Here is a 24,372-nt window from a genome sequence, read left to right on the forward strand (position 1 = left end):
ATAAAACATATTGTGCCGATTGAATCTAACCACCTAGTGGTTAGACCATTGGACTAATAACGGAAAGGTTGCAAGATCAAATCCCCGAGCTGACAAGGTAAAAACCTGTCGTTCTGCCCCTGAACAAGGCACTTAACCCACTGTTCTCAAGTGCACCATTTATCTTACATCTGAAGAATGCGGACATTTAGGACATGAAATATCCTAATGATTATGATCACACTTCCTCAATTCAAATATTATGGTGACACTATACCAACGATAGTTTGGTATGATTTAGAAACTTGGGAAACAAACTCTGTATGTAGCAAACCTGAACGCACCACTGAAGTATTTTACAGCCGCTAACCTCATGTGCAGACCATGGTACTCGTCCTCCTATTGTGCTTAGTAAAATAGGTGTCAACTCGTAATTTCTTTAAGTCGACTACAAAATGCCCCATTTACAATTTATTTAATTGAAATCTGGGCTAGTCTATGACTATGAAGTTTAGCCATAGAGTCCAGGAACTACTAAACCATATACAAAAAAAAAATCTAATGATCAATATCCTAAAAAGTTAAATTAATTTGGGTTGGTGAAACCACCTCTAATCAAATCATGCTATGTCAGTGGTGTGTTAGGTGTATAGCGTCGATCTAGTGCAGACGAAGGAAATCCTCTTTGCGAAAACTTTCATTAACAAAACACTTTATTGCAGCACAGTTTGTCATAATTACAAACAGTACCAGCTAAATGTTTGGACACAGCTACTCATTTATTTTTTCCTATTTTCTACATTGCAGAATAATAGTGAAGACATCAACACTATGACATAACATTACGAATCATGTAGTAACCAAAAGTGGTAAACAAATCCAAATATATTTCAGATTCTTCAAAGTAGCCACCCTTTGCCTTGATGAAATCTTTGCACACTCTTGGCATTCTCTCAACCAGCTTCATGAGGTAGTCATCTGGAATGCATTTCAATTAACAGGTGTGCCTTGTTAAATGTTCATTTGTGTCATTTCTTTCCTTCTTGATGTGTTTGAGGCAATCAGTTGTGTTGTGACGTGACAAGGTAGGGGTGGTATACAGAAGACAGCCCTATTTGGAAAAAGACCAAGTCCATATAATGGCAAGAACAGCTCAAATTAGCAAAGAGAAATGACAGTCCATCATTACTTTAAGACATGAAGGTCAGTGATCTGAAAAATTTCAAGAACTTTGAAAGTTTCTTCAAGTGCAGATGAAACTGGCTCTCATGAGAACCGCCACAGGAATGGAAGACCCAGAGTTACCTCTGCTGCAGAGGATAAGTTCATTAGAGTTACCAGCCTCAGAAATTGCAGCCCAAATAAATGCTTCAGAGTTCACACATCTCAACATCAACTGTGTGAATCCAGCCTTCATGGCCAAATTGCTGCAAAGAAACCACTACTAAAGGACACCAATAAGAAGAGACTTGCTTGGGCCAAGAAACCAGCAAGGCTACCAAAGCATTCTACAGCGATACACCATCCCATCTGGTTTGCGCTTAGTGGGACTATAATTTGTTTTTCAACAGGACAATGACCCAAACACACTTTGACCAAGAAGGAGAGTGATGGGGTGCTACATCAGATGACATAGCCTCCACAATCACCCAACCTCAACCCAACTGAGATGGTTTGGGATGAGTTGGACTGCAGCATGAAGGAAAAGCAGCCAAGAAGTGCTCAGCATATGTTGGAACTCCTTCAAGACTGTTGGAAAAGCATTCCATGTGAAGCTGGTTGCAAAGCTGTCATCAAGGCAAAGGATGGCTACTTTGAAGAACCTAAAATATATTTTGATGTGTTCAACACTTTTTTGGTTACTACATGATTCCATGTGTGTATTTCATAGTTTTGATGTCTTCACTGTTATTCTACAATGTAGAACAAAACTATTTAAAAAATCAACTAAAACCCTGGAATGAGTAGGTGTGTCCAAACTTTTGACTGGTAGCCTATATAAACTACTGCTCTTTTGAGTGAGGGAAAGAAGACAGACGTTTGGAGCAAACATTTAGGAGTAAAACATTAAGAAACATTTTCACAGACTGATTCCACATTTAGTGATATAGAAGGTTGATGGACCTCAGCTATCTCTCACAATGGGCCAATACGACAGAGAAAATGATCTTATATACATTATCAGACTAAATATATATTAAAACCATGCCACGCTGTATCCCTTGCTACTTTCTCCCCAAAGGTTGTCAAATGTCGACAGATTCTGCATTTAAAAAAAGGTCCAATGCAGTCGTTTTTTTTTCTCAATATCAAATTATTTCTGGGTAACAATTAAGTACCTTACTGTGATTTTAATTGAAAACAATGGTAAAAAAGAAACAAAAATAGCTTCTTGGCAAAAAGCTATTTCTCAAGCAATAATTTCATTAGGACTGTCTCGGAGTGGTACCTAATTGGAGAAGCTTAATGGGAGGGATATGTAACCTGAAAACTAGCTGCTATTGGCAGAAGTTTGGAACTCTCTGTTATTGGTCTATTAACACCGCCCGGTAATGTCGCCAGGATGGCCAAAACTCCACCCATGCAAAATTACCTGAAATTTCAGGAGTTTTTTTCAAACAACGCTTACACTAAAAGGGTATTATCATCATTTTCACAATTTCACAGAATTATTCCAACCTCGGTGTGGAAAAATAGATAAAGATAAGAAAATCACATTTATAACTGCACTAGCCCTTTAAGAGGTGAGTTTCAACTTGAAGAGGACAGTCTGAGGTGTGGTGACATCCGCCACTGCTAGTTCCTGTCCCTCGGACAATCCCAGTTCTGCAACAACACAACATTACATTTACAAGATGGCCGAAATAAACACATAGCTTTATATGATCTACCACACACGCAATGCACGCATCTTACCTTTCAAGGTTTTGCAAAGGTTTGGTCTAGTTCTTTCTTCAATTGAAGCTATAGTCTGTAAATACAGTGTCTTATTTTTCCCATCCAGGGTTGCTGTGATGGCTGGGGATTTCATTTGTCTGGAAATCAATAACTTTTTAAAGTTAACAATGACAACGTCACATTTACACTTCAGTAACCATAAAAAACAGCCTCTTCTGTGTGAAGACATGGCAGACATCAATATCAGTCGATCTGGTTACTAGGAGATGTACTCACAGGGAGGCGTTCTCTGTCAAGTACTCCAGGACCTCCTGTAGCTTGGCAGAGGGTGGGAACTGTAGATCCTGGGGCACCTGGCTACAAGCTGAGCAGTTCTCCTGTCAGACCAAACAAGAGCATGAAGGCACAAGTAGCCTGAAACCACGCCATACTGTTATAGCCTTGTGTGTCAATAGCACCGTCAGTTACATTAATACAGTTCTCCTAAATAAAATGGCCAAATATATATCCATTAAGGACATTCATCTGGTTATATCAAAAACATGACTAACCTTTCGCTCTGCCTCAAAGGTGTAGGTGTACAGTCCGTCCACAATATTAAATACCAGATAATTATTCAGTGGAATATAAGTGCTGCAAAGTCAGAGAAAGGTAATATGAATGATACCTAGTATGGAATTTACCTACTCTCCAGTGAGTCCATCATGTGAAAAAGGGATGAGTCATAGTACTAACCTTGAAGCCATTTTAAAAACTTCAGTGGAGCAGGCAGCTGCAAAGCAACACAAACGGTGAAATATGTTACACTTTACTTCAGGATTCTTCAAGATAAAACCCAATGACAGTGTTGGAGGAAATTATAGTTGAAATGATTAATTATGTATACATTATTATTAGAACCATTAAGTTTTAATACTATTATGTTATGGTATGAAATGTATGGATTTCATGGTTAAACCCGGACCGAAAATGTAGGTAAAACAAATTAATTGTCTGTACCTTGCTGGTTTAAGGGAGAAGGAGGGCCTCTTTTAGACAGATTGGAATGTTTGCTTTATGAGAGGAGTAGGAGACAATCTCCAGACCTGAAGACACTGCGCTATTGTGTGGATCAGAGAGAGTGTGAGAAACTGATGACGTCATTTTTATCTTCCCTTTAAAATGTAATGTTCTTTGTATTTTAGGTTAGTACTCTCTTGAATTAAACGCTGTTACCTGACTTTTAAGACTAGTCTCGATCTATTTCATGCAAAAATGATAAACTTACAACTTATTATGAAATAGATAGTGTGTGAATTTGGTTTTGGCTACAAAACATATAGGAATTTAGAATTCCTCTAACAGACAGTCATTAAGGGTTTCCTACCAGCTATTACAGCATTAGTTGACGCCACAGCAGGGATGATCCTTTTCACGACACCTGAGGCAAAACCATGTCAAAATAAATCTTTAACTCCACTGTTCAGATTTCAGCAACCAATACTTGTAAGCGGGGGAGTTGGTGTCAATACAACTTCAATTAGAAAATATTTTAAAATTCTAATTGAAAATAGAATTGATAGCAAATTGTTTGTCCTAAACAGAATGTATGGCTGAAAGCTGGTAAAACATGAGTTTTATCATCTCCAGGACAGGGTGTTACAGTATGGTTCTCCTCACCTTGTGTGAGTCTGTATGTGACTCCTGTGATGCTGTAGTCAACAGCTCTCTCCTGGGCCCTCTGGAACACACAATGGATGTGCTCAGGGTTATCCCCATCCAAACCAACACCATCTGAGGGACAGACAAGAGCCGGACTGTCATTAGCTGCCATTATCTGTTATAAATGGGTATTATGTTGATCTTTATGATAGTGTTATGAAGGAATTATGACCACCAAATGGCACATTGTGCAATACCAGTTTGGGGAGGGGTGGGTGGGAGAGGTTGAGGGTAGCTGAAGGCTCGGACTAAAAACAAACAAAAATATAACTAATGTAAAACATACTGTCCAGCAAATGTACATAGCATCTATAAGCTGTATTGTTGTCCATTAATTTACTCTAATTAGGGGAGGGTGGCAGGTTTACGGGAAAATAACAATATAACAAATATATATTTAGTTTACTCCAATGAGGTAGGGTTATAGATATATACACACACACACACACACACACACACACACACACACACAAAAGTCACTTAGAAATGTTCTTGTTTTTGAAAGAAAAGCAAATTTTTGTTGTCCATTTAAATAACATTAAATTGATCAGAAATACAGTGTAGACATTGTTAATGTTGTGAATGACTATTGTAGCTGGAAACGGCTGTTTTTTTAATGGAATATCTACATAGGCGTACAGAGGCCCATTATAAGCTTCATTAAATAGTACCCTCAAAACACCAGTCTCAACATCAACAGTGAAGAGAAGACTCCGGGATGCTGGCCTTCTAGGCAGAGTTCCTCTGTCCAGTGTCTGTTTTCTTTTGCCCATCTTAATTTTTTATTGAACAGTCTGAAATATGGCTTTTTTTTTGCAACTCTGCCGAGAAGGCCAGAGCTATGAGTATGGTGTTCTGGACCCCAGTTCCATCATCCCCCTCATTGACGGTGGGACGGAGGGTTTCAAAGGCAATGCTCGGGTCATTCTGCCTGGCATGACTGCATGCATCGACTGCACCCTGGAGCTCTACCCACCACAGGTGCTCCAAGTTCTCTCAGACCTGCCAATTTTTTTGTGTACTACTTCAGTAGCCCACTTCTATGTTAAGTTGGACAGTGATTTGTGTTCTGCAGCCATTTTGTGTTATCAGTGACGCAAAATTAACTTGTGTGTTAAATTGTATGTGTGTTGTATAGCCTAATTTGATGTATTCTTTTGGTCCATAGATTAATTTCCCCATGTGCACCATTGCGTCTATGCCGTGGTTGCCAGAGCACTGCGTTGAATATGTCAGAATGCTACAGTGGCCCAAAGACAAGCCTTTTGGAGGTACAACCATGAATAACACTACTCTATTCATTGTCACATCACCTCTTGATTGCAATCAAAAAGGTCAGAAAATAATTATGCTGTATCACCTGTTATAATACCTCCATTACACTATCATAAAGATTGTCATAGTCATAATACCTCCACAGCTGATATAATAGGTAGTCAAATCTTTTTTCTTTTTGACCCTTTTATCACCCCAATTTCGTGGTATCCAATTGGTAGTTACAGTCTTGTCTCATCGCTGCAACTCCCGTATGAACTCGGGAGAGGCGAAGACTGAGAGCCGTGCGTCCTCCGAAACACAACCCAGCCTCTTGACACAATGCCCAGTTAACCCGGAAGCCAGCCGCACCAATGTGTTGGAGGAAACACCATACACCTGGTGATTGTGTCAGCGTGCACTGCACACGACCCGCCACAGGAGTCGCTACTGCGCGATGAGACAAGGACATCCCTGCCGGCCAAACACTCCCCTAACCCGGACGATGCTGGGCCAATTGTGCTCCGCCTTATGGGTCTCCCGGTCATGGCTGGCTGCGAAGTCATGGCCCGGCTGGACTCGATCCCAGAATCTGTAGTGGCACAGCTAGCACTGCGAAGCATAGCATACTGTATACAGAATTGTTACATATTAAAACAAAAAAATATAAATCATATTTGTACAGCCTTTGCTGCTATGCATAATATGCTGCGACCCTAATCAAAAAAGTACTTAACTCTAAATAACAAAAACGTAGCAATAAATTGTAACATTTAAACTTATAACATGTTTTTCATTTTTTTTGTACTGCATGGAGTACATGAACATACACATGTATTGTAGTCAGTAGCCAACCTAGCCTACTGCGATTATTGTGGATAGTCACGGCTATATAATCGTTTGTTTAAAAAGTTGGCATGCTTTGCAAGAAAAATGATTTCCCTAATTATCCTGTTTACATGGACACATCTGAAAATCAGGCTACTGAAGGAACTTTCGATAAATACAGAAATCCGCAAATAAAAAGTAACGTTCTACCACAGTGACAATGTTATTTTTGCGAAAACTTCTTGATTCTGATTTTGAACATATACCTTTTGTATGTAAAAAACTATTACGTTTTTCTGAGCTCACTTCACTCGTGCATAAGATTGAGCTGGCACATGCGCAAATCAAATACTACGCTGGAACGCCGATTATGCCGTTTACATGTTTTAGTAATTAGAAAGATTGCTTAGAAAACCAGGTGTTAATCGGGATATGCTTACTTTGATTATGACTTTACACTGATTAAGGCAAGTAGAGTTAGGTGTTTACTAATGCCATACTCTGCCTTCTGCCAGAAGGCAAATTACTAGTGTACATGTAAACGTACTCACTGTCAAGCCTTAAAAACCAAAGCCAGACTGCAACATTTTAGTAGCCTACCTAGCTAGGCATGTCTGTCTGTAAACGTTCCCATCCGCTATGCGCTGTAAACAAGCAAGCGCATCAGGCTGTAATTTCAGAAAGTAGATGATTCAATTTGATTATTATATTCGCTTGTGTTTGACACTTGTGCTAGCCAATTTGCCACGTTATGACTGACTTTTGATCATTGCCCTTGATAGTTTGATTGTATTGACATACCAAGCCTTAGTTACAGTCGTCCATTTGTCAAAATATTGAGCCATTTAAACTGAAACAGTGCATCCAATGGGTGAATGCAGCAAAAAAATGGGCCAGACCATCTGATAGCAATATTTTTTGGACTACCAGGAAATATATTTGTGAATTATATTAATAATGCATTGAACTCCTTCCAAATACAGTTGAAGTCAGAATTTTACATTCACTCAGGTTGGAGTCATTAGAACCTGTTTGTCAACCACTACACAAATTTCTTGTTAACAAACTATAGTTTTGGCAAGTCGGTTAGGATATCTACTTTGTGCAAGTAATTTTTCCAACAATTGTTTACAGACAGATTATTTAACTTGTAATTTACTGTGTCACATTTCCAGTGGGTCAGAAGTTTACATACACTAAGTTGACTGTGCCTTTAAACAGCTTCGAAAAATCCAAGAAGCTTCTGATAGGCTAATTGAAATCATTTGCCTCTTTGCTTGACATCATAGGAAAATCAAAAGAAGTCAGCCAAGACTTCAGAAAAAAATGTGTAGACCTCCACAATTCTGGTTCATCCTTGGGAGCAATTTCTAAATGCCTGAAGGTACCACGTTCCTCTGTACAAACAATAGTATGCAAGTATAAAAACCATGGGACCACGCAGCCGTCATACCGCTCAGGAAGGAGATGCATTCTGTCTCCTAGAGATGAACGTACTTTTGTACGATAAAAGCAAATCAATCCCAGAACAACAGCAAAGTACCTTGTGAAGATGCTGGAGGATTCAGGTACAAAAGTATCTATATCCACAGTAAAACGAGTCCTATATCGACATAAATTGAAAGGCCGCTCAGCAAGGAAGAAGCCACTGCTCCAAAACCGCCATAAAAAAAGCCAGACTACGGTTTGCAACTGCACATGGGGACAAATATCATACTTTTTGGAGAAATGTCCTCTGGTCTGATGAAACAAAAATAATTGTTTGGCCATAAAGACCATTGTTATGTTTGGAGGAAAAAATGGGAGGCTTGCAAGCCGAAGAACACCATCTCAACCATGAAGCACGGGGGTGGCAGCATCATGTTGTGGGAACTATTTGTTGCAGGAGGAACTGGTGCACTTCAGGAAATAGATGTCAGGAATTGTGTAAAACTGAGTTTAAATGTATTTGGCTAAGGTGAATGTAAACTTCAACTGTATTCTGCCAACAATGTGTAATTATAAGTCATGGAATTTTGATTAAAATATAACCTATTTTTAAAACGTCTTATTAAGTTGGTTTTGAAGCATAAACTGGGAATGTCATATGCAAAGTAGTTCAAACGCTGTCAGTTCCACTTTAAGATACCTCTTGATGTGCAGAAACAGACAAAGAAACAAAAGGCTTGCATGCATTTGAACCTGGATGCTGGACATAAACTCTCATACCAGATTTCTGAGCAGCTCACACCCAAGTCCTCCAGCTCCAATGACCAGGATCTTGCATGTCTCCAATAAAAACCCAAGGGACTGAGAGCATAAAAGAGTTGGTTTGGTGAATGATTATCTCTATCCCCTAAATGAAGGAAATGTTATTAGTTATCTATTTGTTATTTCTTCCTTACCTCAATGCTTGGCTCAAAGTCAGGATGAGTGAATGGGCCGGGTCTCTCAAGGAACTTCTTCACATGGTTCCATCGGCCATCCCAGTCTCTACTGTCTCCATCTACAGCCATTCTGCACACAGAGAACACACGGTGCTCTTCTGCACATATCAATGAGAAATCATTCAAACCTTTACAAGTTTGATGAGTCAAAATGAGATAGCTAGCTAGGTAGACACAGGTCTGTGTACATTAATATCATGATGATTCCCCTAGTATAACTAGCTAGCTAGTACCTAATCAATTTTTCGATTATCATGTGTGAAAATTCAGGCTACAGATTTCATCATTGGCAGCAGATGTTGCTGCTGCTAACTAGCTAATAGAAACTAGCTGGCAACCATAATAGCTCTCCAAAACTATAGGTGGCATTCTGAATTATCCCTACTACAGTTCTCAGCAGTTAGCGTCTCCCATGACTGGCTCACGTGAACTACAATCCCAACACTGTTTTAAAAGGTGTACTAAGCAGAATTTGCTCCTCCAATTTCTGGTCGCTAAAATTCTAATAGTTTTAGTTTGTGTGACAAACAAAGCAAGTATAGTGTAGAGAATAATTATACCATCTAAACCGCTGTGAAATACACTGCTCAAAAAAATAAAGGGTACACTTAAACAACACAATGTAACTCCAAGTCAATCACACTTCTGTGAAATCAAACTGTCCACTTAGGAAGCAACACTGATTGACAATAAATGTCACATGCTGTTGTGCAAATGAAATAGACAACAGGTGGAAATTATAGGCAATTAGCAAGACACCCCCAATAAAGGAGTGGTTCTGCAGGTGGTGACCACAGACCACTTCTCAGTTCCTATGCTTCCTGGCTGATGTTTTGGTCACTTTTGAATGCTGGCGGTGCTTTCACTCTAGTGGTAGCATGAGACAGATTCTACAACCAACACAAGTGGCTCAGGTAGTGCAGCTCATCCAGGATGGCACATCAAAGCGAGCTGTGGCAAGAAGGTTTGCTGTGTCTGTCAGCGTAGTGTCCAGAGCATGGAGGCGCTACCAGGAGACAGGCCAGTACATCAGGAGACGTGGAGGAGGCCGTAGGAGGGCAACAATCCAGCAGCAGGACCACTACCTCTGACTTTGTGCAAGGAGGAGCAGGAGGAGCACTGCCAGAGCCCTGCAAAATGACCTCCAGCAGGCCACAAATGTGCATGTGTCTGCTCAAACGGTCAAAAACAGACTCCATGAGGGTGGTATGAGGGCCCGACATCCACAGGTGGGGGTTGTGCTTACAGCCCAACACCGTGCAGGACGTTTGGCATTTGCCAGAGAACACCAAGATTGGCAAATTCGCCACTGGTGCCCTGTGCTCTTCACAGATGAAAGCAGGTTCACACGGAGCACATGTGACAGACGTGACAGAGTCTGGAGACGCCGTGGAGAATGTTCTGCTGCCTGCAACATCCTCCAGCATGATCGGTTTGGCGGTGAGTCAGTCATGGTGTGGGGTGGCATTTCTTTGGGGGGCCGCACAGCCCTCCATGTGCTCGCCAGAGGTAGCCTGACTGCCATTAGGTACCGAAATGAGATCCTCAGGCTCCTTGTGAGACCATATGCTGGTGCGGTTGGCCCTGGGTTCCTCCTAATGCAAGACAATGCTAGACCTCATTTGGCTGGAGTGTGTCAGTAGTTCCTGCAAGAGGAAAGCATTGATGCTATGGACTGGCCCGCCCGTTCCCCAGACCTGAATCCAATTAAGCACATCTGGGACATCATGTCTCGCTCCATCCACCAACGCCACGTTGCACCACAGACTGTCCAGGAGTTGACACACTACTGAGCCTCATTTTGACTTGTTTTAAGGACATTACATCAAAGTTGGATCACCCTTTTAGTGTGGTTTTCCACTTTAATTTTGAGTGTGACTCCAAATCCAGACATCCATGGGTTGATAAATTTGATTTCCATTGATCATTTGTGTGTGATTTTGTGGTCAGCACAGTCAACTATGTAAAGAAAAAAGTGTTTAATAAGAATATTTAATTCATTCAGATCGAGGATGTGTTATGTTAGTGTTCCCTTTATATTTCCATAATCAAAAATATTCAGGTTTCATACAAACAGTGGCAAGTCAAATTCAAGGACTTTTAAGTACTTTGAGCTAGCTAGAGTCAGACTGAAATATCAGCGACTCTTTAACAGTTGTACAATCATTCTCAGAGAGTCGGGAGGGTGGTTTAGGGGGGGATGTCTATTGTCACGGAAGGAGTCGAGGGATTTCAAAAAATTCCCGCAGTCTCTCTGACAACTTGCCACTGTAGGTCTGGGCTGAGGTAGTTCATTTCACGTCTCAGCCTATGTGGTGGGCGGAGTTTCCCATTGGACAGAGTGGTGAATGAAAGTGCTGCGAACCAGGTAAATCCGAGGGAGCAGGTGAACATAACAAGCATTTATGGGGGGTGGTAAGGAACATATATAAGTCTAGGCAACCGTACCACCTGACATGATAGCGCCTTACTAACGTCTGCGTGACACTTGCATCGCATGTTAATGAAAGACATAATGTGCATAGTTTATATTTATATTAATTAAATCTCAACCATAAATGTTAGAAATGTACAATTTTTCCCGTGCAAGCAGACATTCCGACATAGCCACCTTGAATTATAGTGTAGCCTACGGCTTGTGTATTTCCTGTTATCGCTAATGGCCTAGAAATGATGATGCCCAATCTATAGATATTCTGTCTTTCCCTCAACAACTCATGGCATGGTATGATATCTTATCTCGCTGTATACAGATCTAAATGTTGTTAGCCAATCACAGACTGTGTTGTTACCAGTTCCACATCAGACAACCAATAAGAGTTGTGTCCACGGCTTTCAGGAGTTCATAGTTGCTATTCAGACTCCTTGGGATGTCCCTTCAGTCGAATAGAGCTGTTCATAGACTTTCCCAGAGGGGCTTTGCTAGTCTGGATCCTTGGGATGACAATACCTCTATCAAGTATAAATGTTAATTGGTTAAGTTTAGTGTTAACTTAGGGTTCAGGGTAAGGACGACCCAAGGAATCTAGATAGCAGTGACCGTTCATAGAGTGAGACTGGCACAGTATTTGAGAGCTAAGCGGCAACACAGACATTCAATTATTTGTTTTTTTACAATTGGCAGAAGCGATTTGAATGTCTGCCCCAGATAGTTTCCTTATTAGAGATGATAAAAATAATTACCAAGATGTCCTTGATCCAACTGAGCAGGAAGTAGGCTATATTTAAGTTGTGATATTGTTAGGAAATATTTAGGTCTACTGTGTTAAGGCAAATGTGGTCTATTTGAAAATAAATATTTTTTGCTGATAACGTACTGTTGAAAGCACATAGGCAATATTATTTACTGTGTTGATAGCATAGTAGGTTATTGTACAATAACGTAATTGTATGTGCTAGCATTATATATTTAATGGATTCATTTAATTGTAAATGAGATAATTACTTTTCACTGAAGGGAAACGAGGTACAACATGCAACAATGATCAAAGACCTAAAATCATGCCTGACAATATCACAACAGTATCCTAACATGTTGTAGAATAGGCTACTGCTGTATCCACACTAATGTAAATGTACACTACCGTTCAAAAGTTTGGGGTCACAGAAATGTCCTTGTTTTTGAAAGAAAAGCAATTTTTGTGCCCATTAAAATAACATCAAATTGATTTAAAAAAATACAGTGTAGACATTGTTAATGTTATAAATTACTATTGGAAACGGATGATTTTTGTATGGAATATCTACATAGGCATACAGAGGCCCAGTACCAGCAACCATCACTCCTGTGTTCCAATGGCACGTTGTGTTCGCTAATCCAAGTTTATCATTATAAAAAGGCTAATTCATCATTCGAAAACCCTTTTTTAATTATGTTAGCACAGCTGAAAATTTTGTGCTGATTAAAGAAGCAATAAAACTGACCTTTAGACGAGTTGAGTATCTGGAGCATCAGCATTTGTGGGTTCGATTACAGGCACAAAATGGCCAGAAACAAATAACTTTCTTCTGAAACTTGCCAGGCTATTCTTGTTCTGAGAAATTAAGGCTATTCCATGTGAGAAATTGCCAAGAAACTGAAGATCTGTCACAACACTGTGTACTACTCCCTTCATAGAACAGCACAAACTGGCTCTAACCAGAATAGAAAGAGGAGTGGGAGGCCCAGGTGCACAACTGAGCAAGAGGACAAGTACATTAGAGCGTCTAGTTTAAGAAATAGACACCTCACAAGTCCTCAACTGGCAGCTTCATTAAATAGTACTTGCAAAACACCAGTCTCAACATCAACAGTGAAGAGGTGACTCCAGGATGCTGGCCTTCTAGGCAGGGTTAAAAAGAAAAAGCCATATTTCAGACTGGCCAATAAAAATAAAAGATTAAGATGGGCAAAATAACACAGACACTGGACAGAGAGACTCTGCCTAGAAGGACAGCATCCTGGAGTCACCTCTTCACTGTTGACATTGAGACAATCTGAAGGTAATTATCTTTGCACACAACACAGCAGTGTCCAGGCCTCCACAGTATTCACTCTATCACCTGCTATATGGAGGGAAGCCGCAGCAGTTAACTGATGTAAACAATACAATTGTATATAACATTATTGCATATACTGTAGTACACTTTTTTTGATTCACTTAGTGTTTTTCTTTTGCTGTTTTTGTATAACGCACTTTGAGGTCAGTGATACTCCACCTGATGTGGTGGAAGTTGTCGAACCAAATTGAAACTCCTTCAAAGACCACCTTCAGGCACAGACGGAGAAGGTTGTGGAGGTTTTTGACAAGGTAAAAATTGTCCGCTGTTCATTTATTTTCTGGCCTTCCAAGAGATATATAAGAGATGTATTTGTAACAATATTAAATATAATTGCATTTATTTCTATTATCAATAAAAGGTGACACTGAACATGGACAGAGCGCATGAGAAAAAGGGGAACCACCTGAGAAGAATCAAGAGAACCAAGTGCTTTGACATCTGGGCAAATTACTTGGCTTGGAAAAAGGCGAGACCCGGGAAAGCTTGGTGCTCTTTCGCTCCTAGCTGGGGTCAACATCCGTTAAGGGGAATATAAAAAATCTCAGATAACTATTTGCATTTTCTGCCTCGTGGTGGGCGACATCGCCGTGCTGTCAGCAGTACCAACACCCAGGGGTTTCTCCAAATAATATCTCAAGGCTAACCACTGGGTCATTTTAAGTAACCACCACTTCCAGATAGGTACTGTTAAGGTGTTAAGGTGTATGACTCCAGTGGTCATGACACCACCCTGGAGTTTCTCTCACAACTCATCTCTCTACCTTTCCCAAGGACCATCCCTTCCCAACCCCACTGACATCAACAATTAGAAAGGTATCCTTTATTTTCTGTCTGCCGTTAACATTAATCCATGTCTAATCAAACATTTAAAGTAAATAATTAAATAACTATTTTTAAATACCTGAATCATTCAACCTGTGTGTTTGCTTGTTTACGTCTGTCTCCTACCCTGTTCCCTTTACTCTGCTCCTGTTCTCCAGGACCTAGGGGTTCTGCCTAACACCCAGACATGGATCCACCTGATGTCCTCCATTACCAACCACCCTCCAACTTTTCATTACATCATCTACAGCTACTGTTATGTCCAGTTGTCATTATCTGCTAAGAAAGAGCAAGACAACTATCATACTGGGCACATAATGTAAGATACACAGATTAACTAAAAACACTAGCACTGCAAACACTCAGAACAAAGAGGGCAGCAGCGCCTGGACTTGGCAGAACCTTCCATCCACACAAGACCCACCTCCTCTCTATTCCACACACCAGAATTCTGTATTTCAGTCTTTGATTGCCATGTGAGTGTACAAAAAAAAAAATCAGAGAATTAATTGACACACATATACCAAAAGAATATCAATGGTTATGCATTTAAATCTAAAATATTGCTAAATTGGTTTTCACAGCTGTTTCATAAGGTGTTTGTTATTATAAATTGTAACGCATCCCTTGAAGGTATTTGTTAGTTCAACATTATTAATTGTATCATAAGACATACAATTGATATATGTTCAACCACAAGGGTGTACTAATGAGCTATGACTTTTTAAAATCATAATTGAGGACTAAAATTATTTCAGTGTTGGTAAGGGAATGCCTGTTTAAAATGAAAACATGCCAGCCAGACAAGCCAGTGTATGAATCAAATGTATTTGCATATTAATAGAGATGAAATTAGTTCACTTTGTGACCTGTCAGGTAAGTAACATTAATGTTGGTTGCCCCCAGGTGGTGAGGGTAGGCAACAACATCTCCACCCCGCTGATCATCAACACTGGAGCCCCACAAGGGTGCGTTCTGAGCCCTCTCCTGTACTCCCTGTTCACCCACGACTGCGTGGCCATGCACGCCTCCAACTCAATCATCAAGTTTGCGGACGACACAACAGTGGTAGGCTTGATTACCAACAACGATGAGACAGCCTACAGGGAGGAAGTGAGGGCCCTCGGAGTGTGGTGTCAGGAAAATAACCTCACACTCAACGTCAACAAAACTAAGGAGATGATTGTGGACTTCAGGAAACAGCAGAGGGAACACCCCCCTATCCACATCGATGGAACAGTAGTGGAGAGGGTAGTAAGTTTTAAATTCCTCGCAGTACACATCACATACAAACTGAATTGGTCCACCCACACAGACAGCATCGTGAAGAAGGCGCAGCAGCGCCTCTTCAACCTCGGGAGGCTGAAGAAATTTGGCTTGTCACCAAAAGCACTCACAAACTTCTACAAATGCACAATCGAGAGCATCCTGTCGGGCTGTATCACCGCCTGGTACGGCAACTGCTCCGCCCACAACCGTAAGGCTCTCCAGAGGGTAGTGAGGTCTGCACAACGCATCACCGGGGGCAAACTACCTGCCCTCCAGGACACCTACACCACCCGATGTCACAGGAAGGCCATAAAGATAATCAAGGACAACAACCACCCGAGCCACTGCCTGTTCACCCCGCTATCATCCAGAAGGCGAGGTCAGTACAGGTGCATCAAAGCTGGGACCGAGAGACTGAAAAACAGCTTCTATCTTAAGGCCATCAGACTGTTAAACAGCCACCACTAACATTGAGTGGCTGCTGCCAACACACTGACTCAACTCAAGCCACTTTAATAATGGGAAATGATGGGAAATGATGTAAAATATATCACTAGCCACTTTAAACAATGCTACCTAATATAATGTTTACATAGCCTACATTATTCATCTCATATGTATACGTATATACTGTACTCTATATCATCTACTGCATCTTTATGTAATACATGTATCACTAGCCACTTTAACTATGCCACTTTGTTTACATACTCATCTCAAATGTATATACTGTACTCAATACCATCTACTTTATCTTGCCTATGCCGCTCTGTACCATCACTCATTCATATATCTTTATGTACATATTCTTTATCCCCTTACACTTGTGTCTATAAGGTAGTAGTTTTGGAATTGTTAGCTAGATTACTTGTTGGTTATTACTGCATTGTTGGAACAAGAAGCACAAGCATTTCGCTACACTTGCATTAACATCTGCTAACCATGTGTATGTGACAAATGCATTTGTATTTGATTTAATGTGTGTGTGGGGGGGCATTGAAATTATATTATGTTTACCCTGATGTCTGTTTATTCATAAAAAGCAGAAGATGGTAAATAAAATTAAATCGCAATGGTTAGCCTATGCAAATTAATAGGAATACATTTACCCTAATTGGTAATATGACGTGGGGGAAAGTCAGGATCCTAGTCAGGCTTTTGTTTGTCAATTCCAGGTATAGGTCCAATATAGGTCTTCATGTGTATCAAATCCATAGGCAATTGTGGGCTAAATACATGACAAAGAGCTTAAATGTTCAGGCTTCATCATGATCTGTGATCAAAACAGGATGGGGTGTTTACGGTTCCGTTTAGTCTAAGGATATGCGTAAGAACGCAAATGCCTGATTCAATGGGATTCTCCTGAATAATACATGTTATCTGTTCAATCAAATGTATTTATAAATCCCTTCTCACACCAGCTGATGTCATAAAGTGCTGTACAGAAACCCAGCCTGAAATCCCAAACAGCAAGCAATGCAGGTGTAGATGCACAGTGGCTAGGAAAAACTCCCTAGAAAAGGCCAGAACCTAGGAAGAAACCTAGAGAGGAACCAGGCTATGAGGGGTGGCCAGTCCTCATCTGGCTGATCATGATGCTGTTTAGTATAGCTAAATTGCTATACTAAACAGAGACTTCAACTAACACGTAACACATGTAGACGTTTTTAAGTTTTTCGTGGTAAAATCATTCATAACAAAATTACATGTAAACTGACACATGACGTGTCAGCGACACGTTACGCAATGTGAACACTACGTCCACATGACGTGTACGTGTCGTGAAGCGTCGGAAGTTTGACGCCGTAGAAACAAACTTGTCTCCATTGACAGTCCATGTTAATTCATGGCGCTAGGAAGACGTTCGGTGACTCGGTGAGAGGTATCAGTAGCTTCATGAGGCTTAATTCTGGCATGTATCACACCCCATAAGTATACATGAATCCACTCGTTATCACAGGTAGGCGCGATTAGAACTCAGATCAAGAAGCCTTCTGAGTGTTGACCAACGCTGGGAACCCAATAAGTGTGTACATGATAATTAACAAAATTAAAGGTGTGTAAACGTCGTTTATCCTCCACTACATCCCTGGTTGGGTCTGGCAAAAACCCATTCATAAACGTCAATATCCTGCCAGACTATTTTATAAATGTAAACAGGCGCTGTAACATGGAGATATGGTCATGTGTGTACTCTAACCCTATAAACAGGTGTGTATCAATTTAACCTTTTGTTTTCTGAAAATGATTTCTCACTGATATGAAAGATAAGGTTATTATGCTTCCAAAATCGTACCACAAGCGTTGCGTGTTAATGTTCAGAGCGAGCGTCGACCTCTTAACAAAACTCCCGCACACAGAATACGCCTTCGTCTAATGTTGCCTCTTATGTGTAACGCTGGTAAACTAGATAAATTACCTATCGGTTAGCCGATTTTCATCTGTGTGGAACTGAGAGTCATGATCAAGGGCTAGCTAACGTTACCATAACTAATTGGTCTTTTTTGATATTGCAGAGCTCGAGCCTCTGGCCGAGGGTAGATTTGGTACACTTTGACTAGGCCTATTATTCCTAGCTAATATTTGCCTGGTCGTTATAGTAAACTAGCTAACTACTTGAATTGGGACAATTTCCAAAACTGAAATAGTTGAATGAATAAATTTCCACACTCCATGCTACTTGTGCAACTCAACTCAAACCTACTGCTGACAGTTTCAAGCAGTTCGTCACTAACTTCTCAGTCAGCTCCTCTATTTTCGTTCTTTTCTTCTCCCTAAAAATGAGAGTATAAAAGAAGGTTCAATGCTTGTTTTACAGCAGCATATTTCTGTCAGCTACAATATCTATTTTGGTAACGTTACTTACGGCTCTTCAGCATCCGCCATACTTTCACGCTGCCATGTCCCCAGTGCCTGTACTGTATATTCACAAAAATCAAATCTGCGTTAGCATTATGTGCTCAAATTTTGCACACTGAGTTATAATGGTGCTTTCAAGACAACTGAGAGCTCAGGTAAAACGAGGTCAAATCATCACGTCAGTGATATTCACGTCGGAGCTATAGAAAGATGTTCAAGATTCCGAGTTGGATGACCGTTAAAACGATATTTCGTTTTTTCCGAGTTCGTTAATGCTTGGAAGTCGGAGACTTCTGAGTTCCCATTTGTTTTAAACGCGGCATAAGGTGAAGCCATAGACTGTTAAAAAAAATAGGGTGAAGCGCAACGTAATTTTGATTCACGTCAACATTACTGCGCTTGTCCTACTCTCGCGAGAAGCTGAACTGCTAAGAACGAGAACTGATTTGATCAGTTAAAATACTCGCGCAGTGAAACTCAAGAGATGGCAAGTATGGAGCTTGCACCACTTAGACCATGGGATGACTTCTTCCCAGGAGCTGATCGATTTGCGAAACCCGACTTCGGAGATTTAGCTAAATGGAACAACAGGGTGATCAGCAACTTGTTATACTATCAGACCAATTATTTCGCCGTGGCCATAGTGGTTTTCCTGATCGTGGGGTAAGTCATCATGACAGCGCGAGCTTCCTAGCATTATCTACCCAGCTGCTATAGCTAGCTAGATAGATAACTAGTTTCTTTGATTAGCCTGCCATCCGATCCACGCGCCAGTCGTGGGCATTTATTAATAGCAATGCGCAGTCCCTATATACCTTTTCATATTACTGCAACGACAAAATAAGATATCCAGTCATGTCATGGAATTGGAATGGAGTCTGGCATTAGCTACTGTAGTTGGCCTGCTAAAAACAAATGTCATTGCACCACTTTTCCTGAATCAGCTGCCAGCAACTGTGTGACATTTTTTTGAATCATGGGAGCCATGATGAACATAGTAATTACAAGGTAGTGTAGGCCTTAGGCTAATAGTAACATTTCTTTATAGTCTAATTTTCATTTGAGTACTTAAGTACCTTTTTTCTCTTTTGAAATTAACATAAATGGTACTCAAAATATAAAAAGGTAGTCAAGTACGAAACTGAACTCTGTAAAATTTGACAGAGATGAGTTTCCTGTCACATTTCTTTTCTATTAAGTCTCTGGAGTCGACCTAACAATGACAACACGTGGATGCTGCAAGTTGTCCCAGCTGTTGGGTCCTTATCTCAGCCACACACTGGTCCATGTCATTGTATGCTATTAATAAAATTGTTAAGATACCTGAGGAACAGCTTTGTATGCGTCCTAATTACTAAATTGCAGCTTCATTAGCTTGAAAGTTATATTATTTTAGAAAATGGCTCACATAAAAACAAATAATAATGTAAAGGTGTTCATCTTATTCCAGCCACCAGGTTGTGCTCATCATTACATGTATTGTGTTTTAGAGCCCCAATTGTTGTTTTGCATTGCCATGTATAGCGTTTGAGTGGATTTAGAGGTTGTGTAATCTGTTTCCCTTCTGTTGTGTAGGTTTCTGAACCCTCTTGGCATGTTTCTGGGCGGTGCGGTGGTCTCTCTGGTCTTCATGTGCTCGGTGTGGGCAGGAGAGAACAAGAATTTCATCAAGAACTTCAAGAAGAAGAACCCCACTTTGTTTGTCATCGCTGTTATGGGAACGAGCTACTTCCTGCTGTCACTGTGTGGTGGAGTGATGGTCTTCATTTTCGGAATTACTTTTCCCTTGCTGTGTGAGTCTCAAAAATTCTACACTCATAGGGCCAGCTTTTTGGACACAGATTAAGATATTTGTACAAGACTATAGGCTTTATCTATGTCTGGGAATTTAGCCCATAGGGTCAGAATCCTGATAATCACACAATGCACAAGTATGCACACAGTAACTAGCATGTAGATTTATCCTAGCTTCCAGGCCTTTTCCAATGGTAACTCCATTGGAATATGGTGCAAACTAGCTACATAATAACCAAAGATTTTTGGTGTCCATTACTGGCTGTTACAGGAAAGCCCCATACAAACTGCCACCATAGATTTTTCAACTAACCTGTCCTTGATGATACTTTCTTCATTTTCGATTTGGTTTAAGAAGTATCTTAGAAATATCAGTTCCCAGTTGCAGGTGGTTCTACAAAAATCAACGGAACCCCCTCAAAAATATGAAATCCATGTTTTGTTCCTCACCATCTTAGCTGCCGCACATCTAGCACTTCCCAGCATCTTTGCAGGAACTATTCATTTCAATGCAACACGCCCACACAGATGCAAGAGGCATATCTCATACAAAACATGGATTTAATATACACTGGACAAAAATATTCAGCAACTTCGCAGAGCCATTGAAAAGAAGTGGGACAACATTCCACAGTCCACAATCAACAGCCTGATCAACTCTATGAGAAGGAAATGTGTAATGCTGCATGAGGCAAATGGTCGCACCAGATCCACTCCCCTACTTTTTTTTGTGTGTGTGTAGTAATTTAACCTTTTTTTTGTGAAAAATGTTCTCGCTGATATGAAAGATACATGCCGCAACGCAAGAGTCTGGGCTCTTAACATAAGTCCCCTGGTCAGCAGATACTATCGTCAATAGATGCTAAAGCAGTTAGCGTCTATGAATGGGGTAGGTGCAAACATGGGGGATGAGTCCCAGAAAATGGAGCAAACAGATTGATTTCGATTTTTTATTTTTATTGAACCTTTATTTAACTACACTCTCTAATTGTATGGGTTCAATATGGAGAATGCATGTGCCACTGTTTTGAAAAGAAATAGCCTAGACCAGTGTTTCCCAATTCCAGTCCTCGAGTACCCCAAACAGTACACATTTTAATTGTAGCCCTGGACGAGCACACCTTATTCAACTAATCATCAAGACCTCGTTAAGTTGAATCTGGTGAGTTTGTCCGGAGCTACAACAAAAGTGTATGGTGTTGGAGTAGACTGTAGATTTGAAGTGCTGGCCTAGACAAACTGCTACATTCTGAAATACACATTGCAGAACACAATGTTTAGGGCAATTGGTGGTTCTGAGAAAAGTACAGGCAACAACTGTAACATTGTGGTGGAAAAACAGGAGGCAGTCAGTATGTAACACAGGCTATCCCAAGAGGGCTGCCGACGTGGTTGCTATGTACTGTCTGTACTATAAACTCCACTACATTTACTGGCTTACATCATGCAGTCAGCATCTGGCGAGGGGAGTAAAGATGCCTCTCCTTAACCCGTTAGTCAATTGTTTTTCATAACATACCTGGAAAATAATTATACTTCTCAGTTGAAGCTGTGTAAGAGTAAGGCACACGTGTGCACTTTTACAACATGTTTCCAGCTGACAGAATGGGAACATGTTACCATGGGAATCTCCATTGAGGATAGCATATCCTAAATGGGTAGGAAACTAATCCAGCCTTTCTTCCCTATAGTGATCCTGGTTCATGCGTCTCTGAGGCTGCGCAACATGAAGAACAGACTGGAGAATAAGATGGAGGGAGTGGGCATGAAAAAGTCCCCGATGGGCATCATCCTGGATCTGCTAGACCAACAGGAGGAGAAGATCAACAAGATTCAGGACTTCCTGGAGTCAAAGCTAAACAAGGATTGAGGGGAGAGAGCCAAAATGGCACCCGCAACCTCATTCTGATTAAATTCAACAAGGTTTGCTTTTTCCTTTAACACCAAAATCAAGTGTGTTGATTTGTACCTCATATAATATCAGTGTTGTCGCATTCCCCCTATTTATCATTCTCACTCCATTTGTTTTGTTATATTGAAACACCTTTGTACATTTTGTGTCACACAGTCCCTGATTTTCTTTGGAGCATTTCAGAAGGATTTGTACTGTCGTGTATGGATCAGATGTTGGGGGGAAGGCACTTGGCACAATGAAATGAGGCATGAGCATTCCTGTGTATATTGTGTGTCCATCCAAATAAACACACAATACACATGTCATTATGTATTTGCAATATGTACCCAGGCACATTTGACTTTTGAGTGTGCGTGTACAATGTCAACAACAAAAAAAGCTGCATGCCAGAATGCAACTATTGCATGTTAAACCAATTGTGTTCAGTAGCGTAGCATTTTTAATTATCTTTTTTAATTTTTTAGATCAAAGCATTTAATCAATCAGAACCAATTTATTTGCTACCTCAGAAGAATAATCATCGCTGTATTTTCTCTTAAGCTGAACTGGTGTCGCTGGGCTCCCCCTTATATTCACTGGACCAGTGACTGCTTATTGACAAGTAGCAATAATGTCCCTCTTGTTACTTCAGACCCTGTGGGTTGGGCTTGAGATGAACATTATCAGATCATAGTTATGCAATATGAGAAAATGAATGGCAAATGCAGCTTTATTAATTGAAGTAGTCATGTTGTATATGTTAAAGTTGTGCTTTCATATATCACCAAATCTTCTGTACTTGTGTATTCAGCATAAAGCATGCAGAAAACAAATGTTTGCATTACAAAAAGGACAGGGTAAGGCACCAAAGTATTGATGGAAAAAATATTAGTGCAAGAATGTTACCTCTGTACTATTAAATATTACACACATTATGAATGTTTGGTGTATTTTTGTTGTGTATTTGAAAATAGAGATTCTGATTGTATTTCCCAGATGTTTGGAGATTATTATTATTTTTTGTCATATTAAAATGCCTATCCAATTCCAGGGATCACCATTGGTAATTCATATAAAACGATTAAATAGATTTTAAGACGCTGTTCAGATCCCAGAATGAAAGGCCCAGTGCAAAAACATGATTTCCTGTGTTTTATACATAGCCTCAGCAAAAAAAGAAACGTCCTCTCACTGTCAACTGTGTTTATTTTCACCAAACCTAACGTGTGTAAATATTTGTGTTTCAGGGATGCCCTCATGCCCTCCCCCAACTGTTGCTTTCAGATCTCGCTATGCGTTTTGGATGGGATTCAGATCTGTACTCTTAGCTAGCCACTCCAGAACAGTCCAGCATCTCTTATTGAATCATTTCTGGGTGCTTTTTGACGTGTGTTTGGGGTTGTTGTCCTGCTGTGGGGTTGCTTTGCTGCCTCTGGTACTGGGGGCCTTGAATGTGTGCAAGACATCATGAAATCACCAGGCTATCAAGGTGTTTGGTAGTCCAATGTTCAACCCAGTGTCCAAAAACTGTGTTTCTGTTGAAGGTTGTGGGTCTTCCAGAAAAACAACGACCCAAAACACACATCAAAAGCACCCTGGAGTGGTTTAAGAAGAAACACTGGACTGTTCTGGGGTGGCCAGCGAAGAGACGAGATCTGAATCAGATCCATAACCAATGGCAAGATCTGAAAACAGCAGTTGATGGAGGGAACCTGTCTAACATTGAAGAATTAGAACAGTTTGCTGCTGAAGAGTGGGACAAATTGCCAGTAGAAAGGTGCGGCAAGCTCATTGATGGCTACAAGAATCATTTGTTGGCAGTTATCTTGGCCAAAGGCGGTGCAACCAAGTACTAGGTCCGGGTTGCCAATAATTGTGTCTGCCATTTGTCTTTATTTTTTTTAATTAAAATAAAATTTGTTCTGAAATGTTGAAAATCCAATAACAAGGTGTTGAGAGTTATTTTCTATTTCAACTTAGAAGAAATAGGGAATGACACAACCCGAAGATCATACAAATGTATGTTAATGAAGGAAAGATTGACATCTGAAACATTTTGTATGTACACAGACTTTTTATGTCAATACAGTTATTATTCCAGTCCCT

The 24,372-nt window shown here is 40.4% G+C and overlaps 2 protein-coding genes across 2 annotated transcripts; one reads left to right on the top strand and one right to left on the bottom strand.

Annotated features, from left to right (window-relative positions):
* Positions 1 to 674: 674 nt before the first annotated feature.
* On the bottom strand, positions 675 to 18,950 carry LOC135559330 (NEDD8-activating enzyme E1 catalytic subunit-like). The gene is made up of 13 exons (XM_064993508.1): positions 18,586 to 18,950; positions 18,455 to 18,493; positions 9,045 to 9,156; positions 8,869 to 8,949; positions 6,186 to 6,461; positions 4,776 to 4,848; positions 4,537 to 4,650; positions 4,244 to 4,297; positions 3,613 to 3,649; positions 3,429 to 3,510; positions 3,154 to 3,254; positions 2,896 to 3,014; positions 675 to 2,805 (listed from the first exon to the last, which is right to left on the bottom strand). Exons 1-13 carry the CDS (start codon positions 18,603 to 18,605, stop codon positions 2,717 to 2,719), a joined length of 1,197 nt encoding a protein of 398 aa, XP_064849580.1. The 5' UTR covers positions 18,606 to 18,950; the 3' UTR covers positions 675 to 2,716.
* A 59-nt stretch (positions 18,951 to 19,009) lies between these two features.
* Positions 19,010 to 23,313, top strand: LOC135504257 (PRA1 family protein 3-like). Its single transcript, XM_064922645.1, has 3 exons — positions 19,010 to 19,241; positions 20,154 to 20,371; positions 22,064 to 23,313. The coding sequence occupies exons 1-3, from the start codon at positions 19,063 to 19,065 to the stop codon at positions 22,240 to 22,242; spliced, it is 576 nt and encodes a 191-aa protein (XP_064778717.1). The 5' UTR covers positions 19,010 to 19,062; the 3' UTR covers positions 22,243 to 23,313.
* Positions 23,314 to 24,372: the final 1,059 nt, after the last annotated feature.

Source organism: Oncorhynchus masou, chromosome 18 (assembly GCF_036934945.1).
Source record: "Oncorhynchus masou masou isolate Uvic2021 chromosome 18, UVic_Omas_1.1, whole genome shotgun sequence".
Lineage (NCBI taxonomy): Eukaryota > Metazoa > Chordata > Actinopteri > Salmoniformes > Salmonidae > Oncorhynchus > Oncorhynchus masou.

Coding starts and splice junctions, on each gene's coding strand:
- LOC135504257 (XM_064922645.1), top strand. CDS start 19,063: ATGGCAAGTATGGAGCTTGCACCACTTAGACCATGGGATGACTTCTTC. Junction 19,242..20,153: donor GTGGTTTTCCTGATCGTGGG/GTAAGTCATCAT, acceptor TCTGTTGTGTAG/GTTTCTGAACCCTCTTGGCA. Junction 20,372..22,063: donor AATTACTTTTCCCTTGCTGT/GTGAGTCTCAAA, acceptor TCTTCCCTATAG/TGATCCTGGTTCATGCGTCT.
- LOC135559330 (XM_064993508.1), bottom strand. CDS start 18,605: ATGGCGGATGCTGAAGAGCC. Junction 4,651..4,775: donor ACCCACCCCTCCCCAAACTG/GTATTGCACAAT, acceptor TCTGTCCCTCAG/ATGGTGTTGGTTTGGATGGG. Junction 3,255..3,428: donor CCTTTGAGGCAGAGCGAAAG/GTTAGTCATGTT, acceptor TTGGTCTGACAG/GAGAACTGCTCAGCTTGTAG.